Source organism: Podarcis tiliguerta (assembly GCF_965153285.1).
Source record: "Podarcis tiliguerta genome assembly, chromosome: 17".
NCBI classification, from domain to species: domain Eukaryota; kingdom Metazoa; phylum Chordata; class Lepidosauria; order Squamata; family Lacertidae; genus Podarcis; species Podarcis tiliguerta.
In genome coordinates, this window is record NC_139550.1 from 20,867,465 (window position 1) to 20,888,419 (window position 20,955).

Here is a 20,955-nt window from a genome sequence, read left to right on the forward strand (position 1 = left end):
TCTTGCGTTTTTTTTCGTCTTGCGAAGCAAGCCCATTAGCGGATTAGCGCTATTAGCGCTATTAGTGGTTTAGCGGCTATTAGCGGCTATTAAAGGTTTAAGGGATTAGCGGATTAGCTGCTAAAAGGCTATTAGCGGCTATTAAAGGCTTAAGGGATTAGCGGGTTAGCTGCTAAAAGGCTATTAGCGGCTTAGATCAGCTGATAAGCGGCTTAGATCAGCTGTTCAGCGGCTTAGCGAACAGCTGTTAAGCGGCTTAGGGGCTTGGGGAAAAGGCTGGGAGGGGGAAAAAAACCCAGGAATCACAAGACATTTTCGTCTTGCGAAGCAAGCCCATAGCAAATTCGTTTTGCGAAGCACCTCCAAAACGGAAAACCCTTTCGTCTAGCGGGTTTTCCGTCTTGCGAGGCATTCATCTTGCGGGGCACCACTGTATTGGATTGGAAGAAGAAGAAGAGTTTGGATTTGATATCCCACTTTATCACTACCCGAAGGAGTCTCAAAGCAGCTCACAATCTCCTTTCCCTTCCTCCCCCACAACAAACACTCTGTGAGGTGAGTGGGGCTGAGAGACTTCAGAGAAGTGTGACTAGCCCAAGGTCACCCAGCAGATGCATGTGGAGGAGTGGAGACGTGAACCCAGTTCACCAGATTACGAGTCTACCACTCTTAACCACTAAAAGTCCTGTGTATAAAGAATTTAAAGCACATATAGGGCAGGCATAGGCAAACTCGGCCCTCCAGATGTTTTTGGCCTACAACTCCCATGATCCCTAGCTAACAGGACCAGTGGTCAGGGATGCTGGGAATTATAGTTTCAAAACACCCGGAGGGCCGAGTTTGCCTATGTCTGACCTAAGGGAACTCTGGATTTTCAGATAGTGGACTACAGTTTCTATTAATGTGGATCACTGGCCATGCTGGCTGGTGCTGATGGAAGGTGGAGTCAAACAATATCAGGAAAGCCTACAGTTCCCTACCTGTGACTTAAAGCATTTGATCTACAGGTTTGCAGATCAAGCTTTGAATTTTCAGCAGGGAAGATGACAGAAGCAGAAGCTGCTTATAAACTGAGACAGTGCAATCAATCCCATATGACTGAATTTGTACAGATACAAGTAAAAAAAAAAACTGAATTAGATCTAGGGTACACACACACAAAAATGAACACATATATGCATATCATGCTGTACACAGACAAGCAATATTCCACTGGTGCAAGAAGAGATCATTGGGTCTGATGACAGAAAGGACTTGGACATGTGATTGTATCCAACCAAGTTATAGTCAGAGTAGACCCACTAAGTTAATAATGTATATTAATTTCAATAGGTCTGTTAGAATATGACCAGCACTGCATAGAATCCATGTGGTTTTCATGGTAATGGGGGCCAGCCCTCCACCACAGAGCAATATGTCCCATTTGGGACTAAGCTGCAGTGGCTGCAAAGCAGTCTTTGAGAAGCATTCAGATTATAAGCCTGAAAATTGCACCATGGTGCAGGTCATCTTGGGTTGGGGTATAGTTGGGGTTTGTTGCTGTTATTGATATTAATTTTGGTATCTTTATTTTTAGATCTTATTATCATTTATGTGGAAATTGTTAAATTTGGCTGTGTACTTCTTGATGTGTTATTTATTGTTTACAACTATTTTGTTATATTTTGTAACTATGTATGCAAGCTTCCTTGAACATTGTTTTAAATAAAGAAAGGCTACATACAAATAAAATGATGTATGTATGTATCTCCAACTACTTGTTTATAATTACTGTGCTGAGAGAAGGCATTTCAACTTCAGCAACAAATGTATCTCCACTTCAATAATACAAAGTTTATTTGCTACTTTTTTATAAATAGTAGCTGCTTTGAAAGCTCTTTTGTTGCCTTTATTTCTCATGAATGAGAGGCTAGGAAACTTCATTCATTCACAAAATAACTACAGTGGTACCTCGCAAGACGAATGCCTCGGAAGACGAAAAACTCGCAAGACGAAAGAGTTTTTCATTTTCTGAGTTGCTTCGCAAGACGGATTTCCCTATGGGCTTGCTTCGCAAAACGAAATGTCTTGGGCCTTTTTTTTAAAACCGCCAATGCATTCCTATGGGAAACCATCAAATACACAGTGGTGCTTCGCAAGACGAAAAAATTCACAAGACGAAAAAACTCGCAGAACGAATGCAGCGAGGCACCACTGTAATGTTCCTGAGGTACTCTATAAGCATTTCTTTATTTACATCAGCAGTTTGTAAAACACAAGTGTAAAATGCATCCTGATTATTCCTACCTGGTGCCTCACTGGCATGCCACAAAAGCAAAACACAGAAGAAAAGTGAAAATTCTAAGAAAAGTGTTGTGATTATTACTTATTAGAAATAACAGCACATTTAAGATAGAATTTTAAGACTCTTAGGTTAATTTATTACAATTATACCAGGGTCAGACTTTAGTCTTTTTCAGAGGTGCTCTGTGAGAGGCAAAAATCCCCCATCACCACCTTTTGCCTTCTCTTTAGCTCAAGTCACTACGTCAAAGTTGTAAAATCCTGTGGTGCCCCCTAGGCTTGGCACCCAGTGCAGCAGAACCAGTCACCCTGCCCAAAATCCACCTTTGTTTCTACAATGCACTTATTAAGACACATGTGCATCATCACACAGCTCAAAGAACCAAAACCTGTATATGTATATGACATTTTAGAAATAATGCTAAAAATACATCTGAGTGCAAACTCTCACACACAAGTTCCCATATGGGAATTCATAAATGGGGCTCTCTGTTTAGTAAATCCTCAATCAAGACATGGGAAATTTTGACCTCCAATTCCAGCGCCAAATTTCAAGTTTATACAACAGTCCCTTGGGTACCTCAAAAAGATTTTAAAATTTGATTTTTACAATTTTACTGACCACATTCCTTTAAAAAGTTACTGCTCTGCTTTGATCAAATATTCAAATTTCAAAAATTCAAACACAGTACTTTAAAAGCATTAGCAACTCTCACAATAATAGACACCATTACTACATTGATTAGAGAAAGGATGATAAAGAACCCACTCAAAGAGAAGTCAGACATTGCTTTATTACATTTGACAATTTCTGCAATTCTTTCCCTTGCAAATGTGCCCCATGCTCCTAAAATAATACTATTTTCTAAAACGTTTAGGTAACAGAATGATATTAGAGACACTGACTGGCATAACTGTGACTTCATATGCAAGGTTTCAGATCTACATGACCCACATAAAGCAAGCAAAGAAAGAGCATTTCACCACTCCCAGGGACCCACCGGTGGATGGATTAGCAAAAGGAAAACACATTGCCTTCGTCCTTGTAAAAAGCAATACACCAAAACCCTCACCCTGCAGAAAGAGAGTGATGCTCAATTCACACCAGCTCGATTTTCATAAATAAGTAGAAACACTGTTTCTGACTGAGCTTGTACATTATCTGAAGGGTTGAACCTGGATTTTATCAGGGCTGACCCATGCCTGAGGCAGAAGATCCAAACAACACTCCCAAGCACACTCATGAACATACTGCTGCACACCTTTCTCCATTTCATCAACACTTGTAGAGTGAATTGTGCCTGAAGATTTGTCTCCCTCTCATTCTGCCACCCTTAATGGCACCAAAAATAAGCTACCTAAGGTGACTGCCTCAGCCTTCTTAATGATAAAACTGCATCTAGATTTCATTCTTGGCACCTGCCAGTCGCATGATAGCATGATACAATACACGGGAACTAGACTTGCAGAGGAAGAGAAAAATGTAGCAGTTTGCTCACCATTTTCTTTAAAATTTGAGTTTAGCATATTTTTTTGGAAAATTCAAGCTCCAAAGAAACAAATAAATATATATATCTATATTAGCGGAATTTTTATTTTTAAAAAAAAAACTTTTGCTGGAGTTTTTTACTTCTGTCAGTCTTACATGCACTCCATGGTTTGAGTGGGAGAGTTCTCAGACTATTAAATTGCAGTCCAGGAATGGGTGGAGCTACATAATTCTGCAGAAGCAAAGGACTGCATCTTGAGAACTGAGAATACCGTACACCTGGACAAGGGATTATTTGCATCAGTCAGGTGACAACGTGTATAAAGAAAGTTTGGAAATGTCCTAACAAACAAGTCTTGTGACACTTTTAAGTTTAATAGATTGTGGCATCAAATATTGTACATTCACAAACTAAAAAGGCTCACTGAAAGTTCAATGGTTAGCCATTATGTGGCTTATGTTGATTATGCCATGACTGCTGTTTCAATAATATACCAACAGACCAGATTCTGGTTACACAACATGAGCTTCAGCTACTGTTGGGGGACATCACTAGATAACAATCAATTATCATACTCTGATACAGCTACACAGGAGATGCCTTGCTACTAGTTTAGCATACGGTAACTTTCAAGCAAGGAGTGGGGAACAAAAGGTGGGAGGTTTTAAAGTCTTTTTTACATCTCTCAGTTTCTGAGAATTACAATACGAGATTTTACAACACCAAACATTTCAAAACCAATAAGCAACCCGCAAACATTTCGCATGAGAGACACATCTGGAAACTTCTTGCAAAGTCAAGTGTAACAACAGCTGTGGTCACCCAGTTCTGGCAGCTTACACATGACCCTTGGAGGAAGCCTATAGATGACTCAGTGCTTTCATTATTCCAGGAATGCAATCTAAAAGTAAACACCGTGATATGTTTCTTTTTGATGTTGTTGTTTTTCTTTTAAACTGAAACCCAGGGCGAAAGAGCCAGCTGCACCTCAAAAGGGTTGGCTTTCCTGTGTGTGGCGGCCATAGACTCTGAAGGATCTGGAAACGAAACCTGCTGTTTGCTGCTGTCCCTTCCTACCCAAGCGGGCATTTCCCAGCATTTTGTTCGGTGTTAATATTTATTCTTATTTTCCCTCCCCCATCCACAGGGACACCAAGCGCCTCAACCCTGCCAGAGCCAACTTTGGCCATGGAAGAAGGGCCCGTCGTCGCCCTCCTGGCCAGCCATTCGCCCCACTCCCTGGACCTTTCCCTCAGGCCGGCCCACCCTCCTGCCAGGTCCCACGGCGACCTCCAACCAAGCCCCAAATATCCCCCCCCTCACAACACCGGCCCTCGGCGCTGCTCTGCCCACCTTTGCCTGCCCCTCAAGGCGCTCAGCTGCCACAAGCAGAGCCTCCTTCCCTCAGGGCCGCCGGAGCCACCTTCTTCCTCCCACGGCCCCACCCCCGGCAGCCCATCCTCCGGAGACCCCCTCTCTCCACCTGTTACTCCCCTCACGAGACGCACGGCAAACCCACCCCCTCCCCCTGCCGGTCCCTCCTATCCACCGCCACCCGCCATGCCCGGATATACCTTTTCCCTCCGCCTCAGGCGCCGACGCCGCCTCGCCGAGCCGCTCCGCCTTGGTTCGCCGGGCACGAAGGGGTTAACAGCGCGGGAGAGGGAAGGGAGGGGGGTTGGAAGCGAGGAGCCCTCCTGCTGCTGCTGCTAAGACCTTACCGCACTTCCTCGGAAAGCTTCCGACCGCGGCGGCAACTCTTTGCGCGCGCGCGCTGGCTCGCGCTCGCTCCCCCCTCCTCCCCTCCCCTCTTTCCTCGTTTTGGTGGGGACTTGTTGTTCTAATGTACGCGGAATGACAGCTACGGGCCGCGCACGCGCACCTCTGTCGGCGAAAGGCTTCCTCCTCCTCCCACACCTTCCCACCCACTTTTTTTTTTCTTCTTCTGCTCTTTCTCGTCCGCCGCGAGCAAACGCTGTGGCGTCACGTGACGCCAGAACGCGGCGGCGGCAGGGTTTCCTGCCTCGGAGGCCACGTGACCGAAGGAGGCTCGCGACTTGAGGAGGATGAGGCGGGGAATTGGGAGGGGGGTGGAGTGCGGAAGAGAAAGCCAGTGGTGGTGGTGGGCGTCGTGGGGTCGCCACGTGGGGTGGGTGTGTTTCCCCCTCAACAAGAGTTGGCGGCTCTTTGCTGGGCGCACGTCGTCGTCGTTGTTGTTTCCCTCTCCCACCTCAGAAATCCCCCCCCCCGCGCGATGGTTTCCTCCTCCCCTCAGCCCGCCCTCCTCCTCATTCCCCCGCAGCCGCGAGAGGGTTAACAGCGCGGCAGACCTTCAAGACTCCGAGGCACGGGAGCGCGAGCTCCTGTTTGGCAGCAAGAGGCCCGGCTGTGCGCATGCGTGCGGGATTCGTGAGGTGCCGCTGTAACCGCCAGTTCGGTTTGGTTGAACCGGCGTGAGGCGCAGCGCGCGGCAGATGAGGCGACCGGTGGCGGGGAGAAGAAGGGGGCCCTCGCCCGGTTAGCTGGAGGTGAGAGGCCGGGCAGAGCTGTAGGGGTGGCTGTAGGGGAGGCAGGTAAGAAAGGAGCACGAAACTCACCTGGCCCAGTCGCTCTGGGCCGGCTTCCAACACACACACGATATATACGATACATATACGATATCTTTATTGTCATTGTCCCATGCAGAACAATGAAACTGAAAAACTACAGAAAACATTCAAAATATTATACACACATATTATATACAGGGTGAGTCATAATAAAGTATACAGTTTCCATTCGCTATAAATGGAAACTGTATACTTCATTATGAATCACCTTGTATATAAACCACTCAATAAATAAATAATCCGCAGGGCAGAATTGGAGGTAAACCATATTCCCACGTGCTTTGAAGAAAGTTGAAACTGCTACTCCTACCCCGTCAATATTGTCATTACTATGAGGACATAACATTCGCTGCTTTCCGCTCCAGGCATGCAACCGACCCTAAGCAGATCTGGTGACAGCTGCTTAAAATGTCTAATAGAAGACAGGGAGCCAGAGATTCCCTTAAAAGTGGCCACATTCTGTGCTGCCGCTATAAAACTAAGGAGACAAGCTCAGAATGACTCTAATGGCCAATGCCTTAACACACATATTTTGAATTAGCTGTTAAGGTCGTCAGTTGCATTTTTTAATTGTTTCGTATCTGTGTTATTTACCAGGCTCTAGCTCTAATAAAATTTATAGAGCTTACGGTTTTAACTTATGTATATTTACATGTTCTCTATCGCTGTATATCTCCATATTTCTGGTCTGTGACTCTTAATAAATAAATAAATTCATTCATTCATTCAACTCCAGACATTAAAAACTTCCTGATACTGGTGTTTCCTAAAAGTTGTATAGCTATTTATCTCCTTGACATTTGATGGGAGGGTGCCACCACAGAGTAGGCCCTCTGCCTGGTTCCCTGTAACTTCTGGCACTGAGGGAACTGCCAGAAGTCCTTCGGAGCTAAACAGCAGTGGGTGACCCTTAATTGCGATTAATCCGCCCTTGGACAGCCTCCACACTTCTTAAACTGCCATACCAGGCTGTTCCTGAGGTACATAAAACAGGGCTGTGTTTTCTCCAGGAAGTTAGCAAATCATTTTAATTAGGGCTTCCTAATTCATTGTTATTAGCACCAGAACATGTGAGAAAATAAGAGAAATGGTTGTGCTTTTAAGCATACGCTGAATGATTAACCATAATGACCCTCTTCCCCCATATATTGGGAATCTAGCTTCTAGGCGACAGGGTGCCATTTTGAGGGTACATAAATTCATAAAAAAATATAGGCCGCTTGTTTTTTTACAAAGCGGTTTACAAAGGGTTACAGTTGCAGGCTGTTTTATTCCCTGGAGATTCCAGGCATCGCTGTCCACATGCATACACACACACCCCAGTAAGCTAAAGTTTACTGTTATTTGTTACTATTTAACTGAATTGTATCTCACTTGATTGTAAAAACCTCTAAGCAGTTTACATAAAATATGCATTGCAATTATAAATAAAAGTAAGTTTTTTTAAAAAAAATAAGGTGGCCTAAACAAGTCACAGTATCAATAATATCAGTAGTTTAAAATATAATTATAAAATAAGAATACATATTAAAATACACATCAGCTTTACATTTCTGGGTAGGCTTACCTAAACGAAAAAGTTTTTAACAAAAATCCAAAACAGTACAGCTAAGAAAAGAGCACTGCTGGTAACAGCGACTGCACCTTACAGGGCTGTTGCTTACCACCCTCATCCCTCCTGCTAGCAAGTGAGTGTGAGTTATTAAGGTGGCTGCAGGGAGCAACCATTGCCTCCGCTTACTCCCAGTGCTCTGCTTGGGCAATACAGTGGTAACTTAAGAATGCTCTCTTTCAGCACTCTGCCCACACTCTTTCTTTTGGTGGCACAACACAAAGAAAATGCATGAAAAATCCAAAATACATTGCATTCCAATGTGGCATGACTTCTAATTACCTTCAATATTTCTAGCTTTTCAGCTGAATATGTTGTTAAGCTCAAAATATCTTACTTGCTACTCTTATATAAAAAAAATTAAAATGCTGAGCTGTGACATGATGTTAATGCCAAAAAGCAGCCAAGTGTTTAGAAATCACATTTTTTTGATGGTAATAATCCTACCTAACCTTGAACTTCTGTGCCATAACTCCTTTTACAGGTTAGTTTGCAATTGGCACATAGTAAAATTTAGTAGTTCTTCGGGAATACCTTTGAAACTAGTTCTTTTAAGCATGGAATGTTATGAAGTCTGCTAGCCTGTAATTGAGACAAAAGTGTTTGCCAAATGATGGGTGCATTTGAAAGTGTTACTCTGCGAAAGAAAACTTTCATACAATAAAGTTGCCATTCTCCCTTCCCTCAAAGAATATGTGCCCTTAACAGTTAGTTGCACAAGATGCCTATAATAAACTTTTGCTATCCAGCCTGGAAAGCGTACACCTGTTGACTTTCTACCTGTTATTAAAGGCACATATCTAAAGGCCTTGCCCACTATATCCCTGCTATGGCAACTATGCTCCTCAGATGGGGCATTGTTGTGGGTACCATAATTCCTGAGAGGTATACCTAACCTGTACAAGAAACTAGTGTGGCAGCTCCATCTCAAAGTCAGCCTGGCACCTAGCATGGTGATGTTTAGGTACCTCCCAAAAACATTTTTATTTAAGAAGGCTTTCCCTGAATTGTAGCACAGTTATTTATGGAAGGTCAATTTTATATTTGCTGAAATGGTTTTGTTGTTTTGAGAGTTTGTATGGGTAGTTTTATTGTTCTTGGAGTTGTGTTTTTGTGCTTCATTCTGTTTTTACCCCGTACTTCTTTGATAGCTTTATGCGGTCTATAAATTTGTTTAAGAAATAAATAAATAAAATTGTGTTTCGGGGGAAATTGGTATACCTTGAGTTTGTAGGAATTAGCCTTTTATCACATCCCACATTTTTTAGTTTGGACATATTATGATGAGCACAAAAGGGTCAGCAATCAATGAAATAACAATCTCAACAATTTTTATGTTTTTGATAACTTACTTCATCTGTGGTTTACTTGATATGTTCTCTTTTGACTTTGGGGGTCAGTTCTGCTACATGAACTATTGAATTTTTTGCTTATAAATTATTTACATACATTACCAGTAAATCATAACATTGCTCCCTGTACCATTTTTTCAGCCTATTCCAGTTTTATGAGCTCGCCATGATCAGACTCTCTTAACTATAGGATAGTAGAACATGTTCCTGCTAATGTAAAGCACAATGCAGTGTGATATTTAAGCCTCTTTACATCTTACATGACTCGGTCTTAGTTATGAAAAAAATAGTTGTTGTTTATTCAATTTATATCCTGCCCTTCCTCCTGAAGAAGCCCAAGGTGTCACTGCTAACGTTACTGTTAACAGGGTATGTCTTGTGTGCTAACACTAGATGGCAGTGATGAGATAACAATGACTACTCTCTATGCAGAAATCGTGTTTTAACTCTTAACAGAAAGTAGTTGGTGCCCAGTCATATTCTTACCTTGATTTAAACATGTTAAAAAAATGATTTGTAAATTATATCATATATGCAAGCATATTAATTCTCCGCTCCAGATATGATTATTATGCATAGCTGCTGAAACTGAACAAAACCTGGTAAGGTTCCATTCTAATGTCAACTGCTAGTTAATGGGCATGAACATTACACATATAAAGTTATAGCTGATGTATATACCACTTTTCTCTTCTAACTCAGTGCCTCCAAAACTGGGATATGTTATATCTCAAGTCATTGGTAACAACTTCTGCCTACTGCATAAAAATCAGCAATTAGTTTCAAACAAAAGTTTTTTTAAAAAACAAAGCATGATTTTGAACCTCTTTTCTGTTGAATAATTAGCTTAGCACAATAATATTCATCTTCATCCCCTGAGCTGGGCTAACAGAAATGAACTTTTAATTTAAAAATTCAAATTAATCTATATTGGAAGTAGCAGTGCATCCGGACTAAGTTGCTGCTAATTTATGCTATCAACTGTAATTTTATGGATTGGGCTTAGGCAGTATTGCATCACAATTAAATCTGACCTTTAGAGCTGAACTTTTGTTAGAAATAGGTGTCTGATTATCGCTTGGAGTATACACAAATATGCAGGGCGCTCTTTGAATGGTGTGTTAGCTAATATCAGAATAGAGCTGTGCCTTTAGCTCTTAAATAGTTTTCCTGAATATAATTTGCTGGAACTTTATACGTGGCTGAAAAGGCAGAACACTTTGTCCATACTCAGAGATGTATCATTGTCATCTTCAGAGGCAAAGTGTTGCCTCCATTTTCAAGTGACTATTCAAAAATGATGTACACCAACAATGGTGTAAAGAGTAAAGAATTTGCCTAGTACAAGTGTCTCTTGTGCTGTGACTACATTGAGTCTGCATAATTTTACCTGCGTATAATTTCCATGGACTTGACAGGTGCCAAGTCATGTTTAGTAGAACTGTTCTTTTTTCAGTGGAATGTATGGGTGATAGGGAAGAGCTGGTACCTCTGATGGGGGACACATTGTGCTCCTTCTGTGGTAGTTTGTCTGCCTTTGGTCCCTACCCTGCACTCAGCTCTCACCTGTGGCTGCTAGAAGCTGTCAGCATGCAACAGCAGGCCCACCCCAGGAAACTGCTTTGACTGGCTGGCTAAACCAGTTGAGGGTAGTCAACAGGTCTCTTCCCTCAGCAATTTAAGGTCTTCCCCTGCCTGTGTTTTTAAAAATTCTCTTGATTATAGTGGTAGCAGGGAACTTGGCAGTGCCTATAATAGGCTTTTTTGAGAGAGAGCGCTCTTATGTTGGTCATAAGGAAAAGCTTATGAAGAAAGGATAAATTCGTAACACTTTATTGAACCAAGTATTTCTGATGAAAAAGTGCAATCTTTCAAACTTCTGGTTTTGCTTAAAGCTGTGGCTTGTGAATGTCTACAAACAGCTTGCTGACCTTCATGCAGAATGTCCTGCACAAATGATTGCACAAAAACTAAATACCCTTTCAGTCATAGCTTCCTTTTTTTGTAAAAACTTTGAATACCCTTTCAGTCAGTTAGTGTTACGCCTTTCCTTTTATAAATGATGAGAGCTTCCACTCCTACAAATGTTACATCCAGATTGAAAATGTAGAAGTAATTGTGTTTAGAGTTGAAATTTCTTTTAAAGTTCAGTAATATCTTCATTTTCCACCCTGATAAATGGACTATTTTAATTTTGCAGAGCCTGACTGTGAGAAAACTTGTTTCTTAAATGTTTGGCAATTAGAGATTCCTAATTAGGCTTTTGTTAATCAATGAAAGAGGACATATACAATGTTGTGGTGTATCTGTGGTTATCTAGGTTTCTTCTGCACCACAGTTTTTCAGTGCTGCTTAGGCATTGCATTTTCAAAATTAAGTAGAATCTGAGCTAAACTGGAGCTCTTAATATAGCACAAAATAACTGTATTATGTAGCAACACTCTTCTTCATGACAAAGATCTCATAATGTAAGTTATTAACAGTTCTCAGTTAGGTTCATTAACTTTGTAGGTTCAGTTTATTGTTTCTATAAAAGTAGTGATGGATAGCCTCTTTGACCACAATCATATTACACATCCAGGAGTAAATCCCATTCAACTCACTGGGGAGTTTCTCCAAGTAGACACTTAATTGCCTCAATGTCGGTTTATGTTCTCATGAAGGGGCATGCTTTAATTACTTGTTTCTCTAATTACAATTATTATTGCTTTGCTTCTCTTCTGCCTCTGCTCTGCACTAATTCACCGTTCTGCTAAGATCAAATTCAGGAGAACAAGTGAAAAGAAAGTGATTCCTAGCTATACCCCTTTGTATATAAACCTTCCAACTACTACTACTACTTCCAACTATGACAGCAACTACTACTACTACTACGTATTATTATTCTTATTAAATTTATATTTTGCCCTTTTCCCCAAATGGGCAAACACACAGATGTTAAAACATCTAAAAACATTTCCAATGCAGATGCAGACTAAGCAAAAGCTCTACTTGAAAGGGTTGTTGGACGTGGAAAACGTTCAGTAAGCACCAAAAGACAACAGAAATAGTTCATAATATTTAATGGGAAGGAATTGCAGAAGGAAGGTGCCACGACACTAAAGGATCTATTCTTATAAAATGGTACGTACCACCAGTAGTTTGTAATTATTGATAGGGATGAGATTATTTATATGTTTACTCACATCTACGATATTGAAACTTTCTGTTCTAGTCATCATTAGCAGTTCTACTGGCGCTGTGGTCTAAACCACGGTGTCTCTTGGGCTTGCTGATTGTAAGGTCGACAGTTCGAATTTACATGATGGGGTGAGCTCCCATTGCATTGTCCCAGCTCCTGCCAACCTAGCATCAAAAGCATACCAGTGCAAGTAGATAAATGGGTACTCCTCTGACAGGAAGGTAAATGGCATTTCTGTGCACTCCAGCACTCATCACAGTGTCCTGTCCACATGGTGTCCACATGACCCAGAAAGCTGTCTGGGCAAACGCCGGCTCCCTCAGTCTGAAAACGAGATGAGCACCACATCCCATAGTCACCTTTGACTGGACTTAACCATCTAGGCGTCATTTTTTTCTACTAGTTGTGGTATAAAATACAAAGGATACCCATTGATACCTGTTGTTTGACTGCTTCTAGCCATATGATGATTCACAATATGGTACAAACTATTTTTCCTCTTCCTCTTTTCTCTCTTGCAGCCCCACCCCTACTTAAAATCTGCTCCAGATGGTTCCCCAACCCTCCCAAGGAGATTTGGTGGATGTGCAGGAGGTAGCAGGGAGGAGGAGAGGAACCTGAAGTCCTGTTATGCAAGTAGAAGTTCATTCCGCTAGCAACTGGGCACAATTGCATATCTTCGTTTTTATATAGGTTTGCATCTCCAGCAAATATGTAAAATATATAAAAGTATATAAAAGTATATATAAAAGTATTTTATAACATGTTAAAACATTTCCATAGGTTATACTATACATCTGATAAATTCATGGCAGAGTGTAGTATCATTGTGCAAACTTAAAAAAAATAAAAATATTTATTTCTTCTTGCTTTAAGAACTTGTGATTGAACTTGCTTTTCCCTCCTCCCTGCCATTTCTTTTCCCCTGTATGTTGTGTGTTTTTAGATTGTGAGCCTGAGACTATCTTTCTGTAAACCACTCTGATAGCCTTTTTGGCTATGTATTCATTCATGCATATATTAATAAAATTCAACAAAATTGTGTTGCTTATCTGCAGCCATCATCTTATCTGATGATGTTTATTCTCTATACACAGAATTTTGTCTTAATTGGATTACAACATGCTTTAAAATATGTTTCCTCATTTCACCAAAGCTCTAGCCCAACTTCCGCTTCAAAGCCATTTGCATTTTAATTGTTTGTACAATTAAGCTGTTATATCTTATCTTAAGATTGAACTTTACCTCAACTTCCACCAGAGACCGTAGCATGGCAAAATCACATTCTTCACCTTTTACATTAAAAGGTAACTCTAGGTTGAATATGTTCAGAGGACTGTTACAGATGTGATTCTAAACAAAAAAGTGAGTTTGGAGACTTCACTTAAGGCTGGCAGGTACCACCAATTGGTGGTTGAGATGTATGGAATTTGGGTTCAGATCCCTTTCTGGGTATGAAGCTCATTGAATGCCCTTGAGGATGTCCCTGTCTCAGAGTCCTGTCCAGCAGGGGAAATTGTTGGGGAAATAAAGTTGGGAAATAAAGCTGGGGAAATTGTGGGTTTTGATGGTTTGATCTCACTGAGCTGGTCATTGTCCTTTGCCCTAGCCCCAGGCTCTAAAGCCAAGCCAGTACCCCTCCCAGATGGTCCAGGAAGTGAATGTTCAGTTCCTTATGCATATTAGACTTGGTGCTTGATTTAGAGAGTACACACTAAGACTCTCTTTCCCTCACAGAAAGCAGAGCACACAGCTTACAACTCAGCATATTATGGACTCAGGACCGTTGGAGCAATCTTAAGGTTACTGCGATAAGAGCAAAGGTGAACAACTGAAATTTGAGTATGGAGAATGAAATGACTTGTAAGCAAAAGCTATGAATCTGCAATGGTGGATTTTGGGGTCTCAAATTTCATTGACACCCTGTGCAACTCCAAAATCTGGCACGCACACACACACACCCTTGCCTTTCATTCTACATCATAGCTGTGGCACCTCACAGGCTCTGCACCCAGTACAGCTGAACTGGTCATGCTGCCCTATATCCACTGTGGAATCTGTGTCATTTTGTTCACATATGTTTTTCTTAGACTTTTGATAAGCGGGACCAGCAACAAAACAATGCAATGTGGTGAAGTCCTTTTCAGGCAGTCAGACACTTTTTGTTAGTACTTTACTCCATTTACCACCACCACCTCCCCATTTTTCTGTTTTCTCTCCTCCACTAGTCACTCAGCATTCTGTGCCCACTGAGCATGCTCAGTCCTCCTTGTGTTGTTTTGTTCCCTTGTAGATCCCACCCCCAAGATTATTTGCATTTCTGAAACCCTTGCTGCTTCCCCAGACTTGCTGACCCTTCCCTCTTGTGTGTGGATGGTGCCTTTTATATAAGTTTTGGCACTTGGACAGCTGTGTTCACTATTAGGATATATAATGATGATTTTAACAAATGCCCCTTCTCAAAAAGTTGCTTAAATGGTAAGGAAATGCTTTTCTCAATGTATTTTCTCAGTGAACATTTTTAAAACAAAAATAAGTAGATATGTTTTACCTCTGGGTAAGAAAAGCAGAACTACAGATCTGCACATTGAGTTTCTCAATCTTCTACTGGCACAAAGCTAGAAATAACTAAATCTGGCCAAAAGCCCCATTTTATTTCCCAGTAATTCAGGATTGGGCAAGGGGAGTCCTTGTACTTATTGCATAATTGCCTGCAGTAGATAACAAAATTGATAGTAGGCACTTTTAATAGGGAGTGGGGTTTTTTATCAGGTGAGCATATTCCTAGCCCATATTTAGCATTACAAGGTGAGTACTATTTAATTAGATAACACTAAGCTCAGAGTATTCATAATGCTTTAATTTAGTGTTATACTGTGTGATCTTTTGCCCATAGAAGAGAAGGAGATTAGAAAACTCCCTAATTTCACTCCCATCTCATCATTTCTGATTTTCTTAAATTCTCATTTTGCAATACTTGTTAAGAAAGGCTATCATTTTTAGAGATTCTTAAGAGATGTTCAAGTAACAAAAGCAACTCCATAAAGATAATGGTGAAGCCAGAAAAGCTATGTATTTTGTAATAGATAAGGCAGAAATTCTGTCATCGTAGGCAGGACAGGCTGAGGTCATGGCGAGTACAATCCAATAAATTTATAGACTTTTGGATAAAGAAGGCCAACTTCTAACTTTACTTGTATACATAAGAACAAATTTTGCCTCCCACTTCTTTTGTGGACATGAAAGGCAAATACACTGCCAATGGATATCCCTGTCAGCATAGCAAGTGCAGATGTCATTACATGATGTAATTCCATTAGCTTTTTTGCAATTCTTTATCAGCTCGCTATTGCGTAGGCAACCCTAAGTACATGTCATCAGCTTGTCTGGATATACGGGCTCATGATCACTTAAGCATTTGTTTGAATAATACTTTTCAACGTATAAAATGTTTTACAATTATCCAAACCTTATGGTACAATTCTACTCCCTTGTAAAACAGGGGTTGAAAGTGACCTGTCCAGCACAATTCAGTTAGCTTCATGGCTATAGGCACTTTAGTGTGACATCTTCCATTCTTTCAAGACTTGGATTCAAAATATCTGCTAAAACCTATCTTGACTCCCTTGGAATATGATCCCTCGCAAGTATTGAGGCTGCTACGGCTGTTCAGTAATTTGTTTCCAAAGCAAGAGAGAGAGAAGTCAAAATAGAAGGGGAATGGTTTCTGAAAACATAAAACTCAAAAATTCATATGTAGAGGAGATGAGCGTAGACAGATGCACGACAGTCTTACACTAAAGCTCAGTGGAACTTGGGAAGTCAAAGAAAGTGTTGGTAAATTATGACAACTTGTAGTACGTAATAAATGGGACGCGGGTGGCGCTGTGGGTTAAACCACAGAGCTTAGGGCTTGCCAATGAGAAGGTCGGCAGTTCGAATCCCCACGACGGGGTGAGCTCCCGTTGCTCGGTCTCTGCTCCTGCCAACCTAGCATATCGAAAGCACGTCAAGTGCAAGTAGATAAATAGGTTCCGCTCTGGCAGGAAGGTAAACGGCGTTTCCGTGCGCTGCTCTGGTTCGCCAGAAGCGGCTTAGTCATGCTGGCTACATGACCTCGAAGCTGTACGCCAACTCCCTCGGCCAATAAAGCGAGATGAGCGCCGCAACCCCAGAGTCTGCCGCAACTGGACCTAATGGTGAGAGGTCCCTTTACCTTTAGTACGTAATAAAAAGGATGAAACTAAATGAGGAAGTTGTTATATAGCAATAATAGCCAAAATAGTGCAACAGGATCATATGCTTCTTTTGAGTATCATGCAATGTGTGAAATGCCCCCTTCTTAAGTATTTTTATTGATTTCCTTGCTCTAGCAGGGGCAGCTACCCCCCCCCCTTGGCTACGCCCAGGGTACCCATACAATCCTGTTGGCACTCCATAGCCCACAGTAAACCATAGTAGGTAAGAGTCAGAGTTTGCTGCAGTTCACTCTTTTCTGAAAGTCATCCTGGTAACTATTCCTGTGAATTAGCATATACAAATTTGTGTTACAGGTCTGTACCCCAAGCCCCACCCCAGAGCCGTAGCTACTGGAGGGCCAGGTGAAGCCTTCAGAAGAGCTCCACTGAGGCTCCCAGCCCAGTAATTCTCATGGAGGAGTGCCAAACTGGGTCTTTGACCCGGGTGCAATAAAGCCTAGTTTTACCCTTGCGCAGCAGTTCTAAGTAAGAGGGAAAAGTAGGCAAGTGCTTCTTTAAACACAAAACGCTGTCACTCTTCTCAGCTGCTGCTTTTCCCATTTTTTATCAGACCTAAGGGACCACTATGGAAGCGCTTGGTGTTTGCAGGAAGAGATAACGCCGCAGAACAGATTAGGCCGGCAGCAGTCAGGTGGGATTCCAGCCGGGGGGAAAGCTGCTGAAATTGAAGTTAAACTTCACGTAGGGGAAGGAGGTGAAAAGGCGATTGCAGCTAAGAATTCGGAAAGTAAAGAAGGTCGGGCCATTGGCGCAGGTCATCCAATTTTATTATAGTAGGGGGAGGGCAGGGGAACGCTAGGGGCCATGGCTGTCAACTTTTCCCTTTTCTTGCGAGGAATCCTATTCGGAATAAGGGAATTTCCCTTTAAAAAAGGGAAACGTTGACAGCTATGCTAGGGGCAGGCACTGAAAACACTGCCTGATGATAAAAACCCGAGAGCACAAAGGCTGGTGAGAGAAAGAGGGGGGACCCCCCCCCGGGGGTGGTGTGTCACCAGTGAAACCCGTGAGCGCAGCAGCGGCACTTTGTCCTCCTGCAGCAGCGGAAAATACGGATGATGCGCTGCTGGGCGAGAACGTGGCTGCAAGCCAGTACCTCGGGTCATTTGTCCTCTGCGCACTGCTCGGTTCAGGCCATCCTGGGGTGGGTGGGTGAGCGGGAGGGAGCTCTGGCTGGCTCTCGCAGGCGGGGGGGGGGGGCAGCCCTCTCAGCAGGTGGCTTCTGCGGGGCGGGGCGAGCGAGCCCCTCCTCCTCCTCTCCTCGCCATTGGCTATAAGGAGGGCCGGGGGGCGCCTGGCCGCCAGAAAGTGAGTCGCAGGTGGTGCCGTCGGGGGAAGCAGCAGCAGCAGCAGCAGCAGCAGCAGCAGCAGCAGGCGCGCGAGGTCAGCAATGCAGTCTTGCGTCCAGTGGTGGGGGCGGCTGGTGGGCCGGGGGGCCAGCCTGCACGGACCCCACGGCGGAGCCTTGGGGGGCAAGAAGGCGCCCGGCCGATGGGGAGGACGCCGGGAGCAGCAGAGGCTGGCTGGGGTGAGGAGGAGCAGCAGCGCCGTCGGGGAAAGCGCCGTCGCCGCCGCCGCAGCCTCTCCAAACACCTCTAGGCGCATCGAGAGACTCCTGCCCAGGCACGATGACTTCTCCGAGAGGCACATCGGCCCGGGGGACAAAGAGAAGCGAGAGATGCTGCAGACCGTGGGGCTGTCGGTGAGCCAAATCCGAGGGGCTCCCTCCTCTCCCTCTCCCCGCTGATGCGCTTTGCGCCCCCATACCGTACCCCAACCTGACCCTCGCTTCCCCTCTTTCTGTGCGCTCCGGGCAGCGCTCGCTTTGTCTGGCCGCTCTCCTTTCTCCTTCGCATCGCCCCACATCAATATCTTTCCCACCATGTCACGCCATCTGGCCTCATTTCACTTCAGAGTAAAGAGCTTTTCGAAAGTGGGGGAGGAGAGGTCTAAATCGCGTTTCATAAAACCTCGGCTGCATGAGCCCGAGCTCTTCAGCAAAGATTCCTCGTGAGTTTTTCCTCCCTTCATCCGTTCCTCTTGTTTGGACCCTTTGTCTGAATAATGCCCCCTTTATGGAGCGCGGCTTAGGTGTTGCAGAACTTCAAACTTGCAGTCGGTTCATGTGATGCTTTTCACCCTATCCCTTGCCTTTTTAGAGTATTGACGAGTTGATCGATAAAACAATTCCTGGCAATATCCGCTTGCAACGGCCTCTGAAGATGGATGACCACATTTGTAAGTGTCCCTTTCAGCCTAGGTGCAAATAAAAAGCCTCATATGAAATCTTCCCCTCTCTGCTTTTCATTGCTTCTGATTTAATTAGTATAGCTGGGTAGGATAATTTCATTCTGCCTATCAGCAATAGATTTAGTTGTGGGATAGAGAGTTGTCTTAAAAGGTTGGTGCAAAAACTAGATGACTATTGTGAAGAGCAGAATACAGGGGACATCCATGTTAGTATTTACCCATAATTTCTCAAAATCATCTTTAAAATATACCATGCGAATGAATAAACTAGTCTAATATACATGTTTTTAAAAAGTTGTTTGCTTCCTTATTTGTATTTATTTCACTAATTTTATTTAGTTAATTTTTATTTACTTTTAGGATAGATCTTTAAAAAAAAAAATAGAAATAAAATGTCCAATGTGATCTATATGGTCATATGCATAAATGTTGTTCAAAATGTCTCTGAAGCACCTATCAAGAATGCTTATCATGCTGCTTTACAATCTAAAATATTTAACATTTTCCTGCCATTATGAAGCATATGCAGTTTTAGATAACATTACATTACATTGCCATGCCTCTAGTGGGTTTCATTATTCAAGAAATAGTTTAGGAGAACAGATTCTAACACCTTCATCCACACTGTTTCTTCTAGGTATGTCAGTTTGCAATGCCAATCAAATGTTACATGTGATGATGTCACATTGTGTAGATGATGATTCACAAATACAAAAAAGGATTTTAAAATAAGTTTCCTTTTGTACTTTGTCACCAAATTGCCCCTCTGTGCAAAATTTCAATACTCATAATTTTCCTTTTTTAGAGGTTCTTGGAGAAACTTCCAGGGTTTGGGAGGCGGAAGGTACATCTTTAAAACAAAATAAAACAAATTATATCTAGCAGCATCAAGATTTCCTTAAGTGCTTAACATAAAAGTGCTCTCTAAACAAAATACCAGGAAAATGTGCTAGTGACATATAGATGGTTTAATCAAACTTTTTTAAACAGTTGCACTATTATAATCTTCTAGCTTCCTTCCCCTAGGGATAATCTCTTCTTTTTCATCTGTGAGAGCATTTAAAGATCTAGAACACACTGAATTGTCTTGCTCTCATTTTGGTGTTGTTCATCAGCCAGCTGCAGTTTGAGTGTAAACTTTAGGCCCAGCAGCCCTTTGTAAGGTTCTGGCCAGTTCAATCTGGTTACTTTGTGATGACATCACAGAACAGAAGCAGCAGGCGGAATGAAAAACCCCGAGGAACAATAGTCTGCAAAGATAGATTCTATATAGAGGTAATAGAAAATGATGGAAAACTTATTAGTCTGTTTTGTCAGCTTTTATATTTTTATAGCTTAGCTTCTTTAATTAACTGTCTTCTCCCAGTTTGTGGTTGAATATGAATATATATATATATAATTCTGGATTATATTAATCCCTATTTGATATAATATTTGTGACTTGTAATTTTTGGAATGTTGCCAATATTAATCATATTTAGAGGAGACCCATTGAAATTAATGGACGGAGTTAATTTAGAGCCATTCATTTCAATAGCTGTGCTCTCGGTCAAATTTAGCTGGATACAACCCTTTCCTAATAAGAAAACTCAAGAGTTACTATTGAAGGGGTGGTGGTTTCTTACAGCCAATTTATAATGGGTTTTATTTATTTTACCTAGATATAATGTTTCAGTATAAAAGAAAGCGTTGTGTGTCAGATGTGAAATGGTATACAGTACATGCATATTTTGCTCATTCTTTTAAAATGTACATTTTGCATTTGATGTGCAACATATCAGTGTCATAACCAAACAAGCCACGTGACGTGTCTCTTAGTTGTTGGAAGTAATCTGCCCTGAGACCTCCAGGTATAGGGTGGTTTATATAATTCAGTAAGTGTTCCATCCTCACAATTAACATTTTTAAGGGGAAACTGC

The 20,955-nt window shown here is 42.2% G+C and overlaps 2 protein-coding genes and 1 long non-coding RNA gene across 10 annotated transcripts in view; 2 read left to right on the forward strand and 1 right to left on the reverse strand.

Moving 5' to 3' along the window:
• Positions 1-5,700, reverse strand: part of KDM4C (lysine demethylase 4C) — a gene marked incomplete at its 5' end in the record, with an annotated part of 192,254 nt that extends 186,554 nt beyond the window's left edge. For 2 of the 7 annotated variants that reach the window (XM_083419593.1, XM_083419598.1), the window contains one exon: positions 5,348-5,654. The other 5 variants (XM_083419600.1, XM_083419601.1, XM_083419596.1 and 2 more) reach the window with 4 other exon arrangements.
• Positions 5,701-5,803: 103 nt separating this feature from the next.
• Positions 5,804-16,392, forward strand: LOC310667914. The gene is made up of 2 exons (XR_014506407.1): positions 5,804-6,346; positions 13,049-16,392. It is a non-coding gene; the product is annotated as an uncharacterized lncRNA (long non-coding RNA).
• A 362-nt stretch (positions 16,393-16,754) lies between these two features.
• GLDC (glycine decarboxylase) overlaps positions 16,755-20,955 on the forward strand; it is a 39,196-nt gene continuing 34,995 nt past the window's right edge. The window contains exons 1-2 of one of the 2 annotated variants that reach the window (XM_083419603.1): positions 16,755-18,488; positions 18,946-19,024. In XM_083419603.1, coding sequence (XP_083275729.1) covers positions 18,177-18,488; positions 18,946-19,024 — 391 coding nt within the window. In that variant the 5' untranslated portion in view covers positions 16,755-18,176. Of the gene's footprint in view, positions 18,489-18,945; positions 20,312-20,955 lie in introns of both variants that reach the window. The other variant, XM_083419604.1, reaches the window with a different exon arrangement.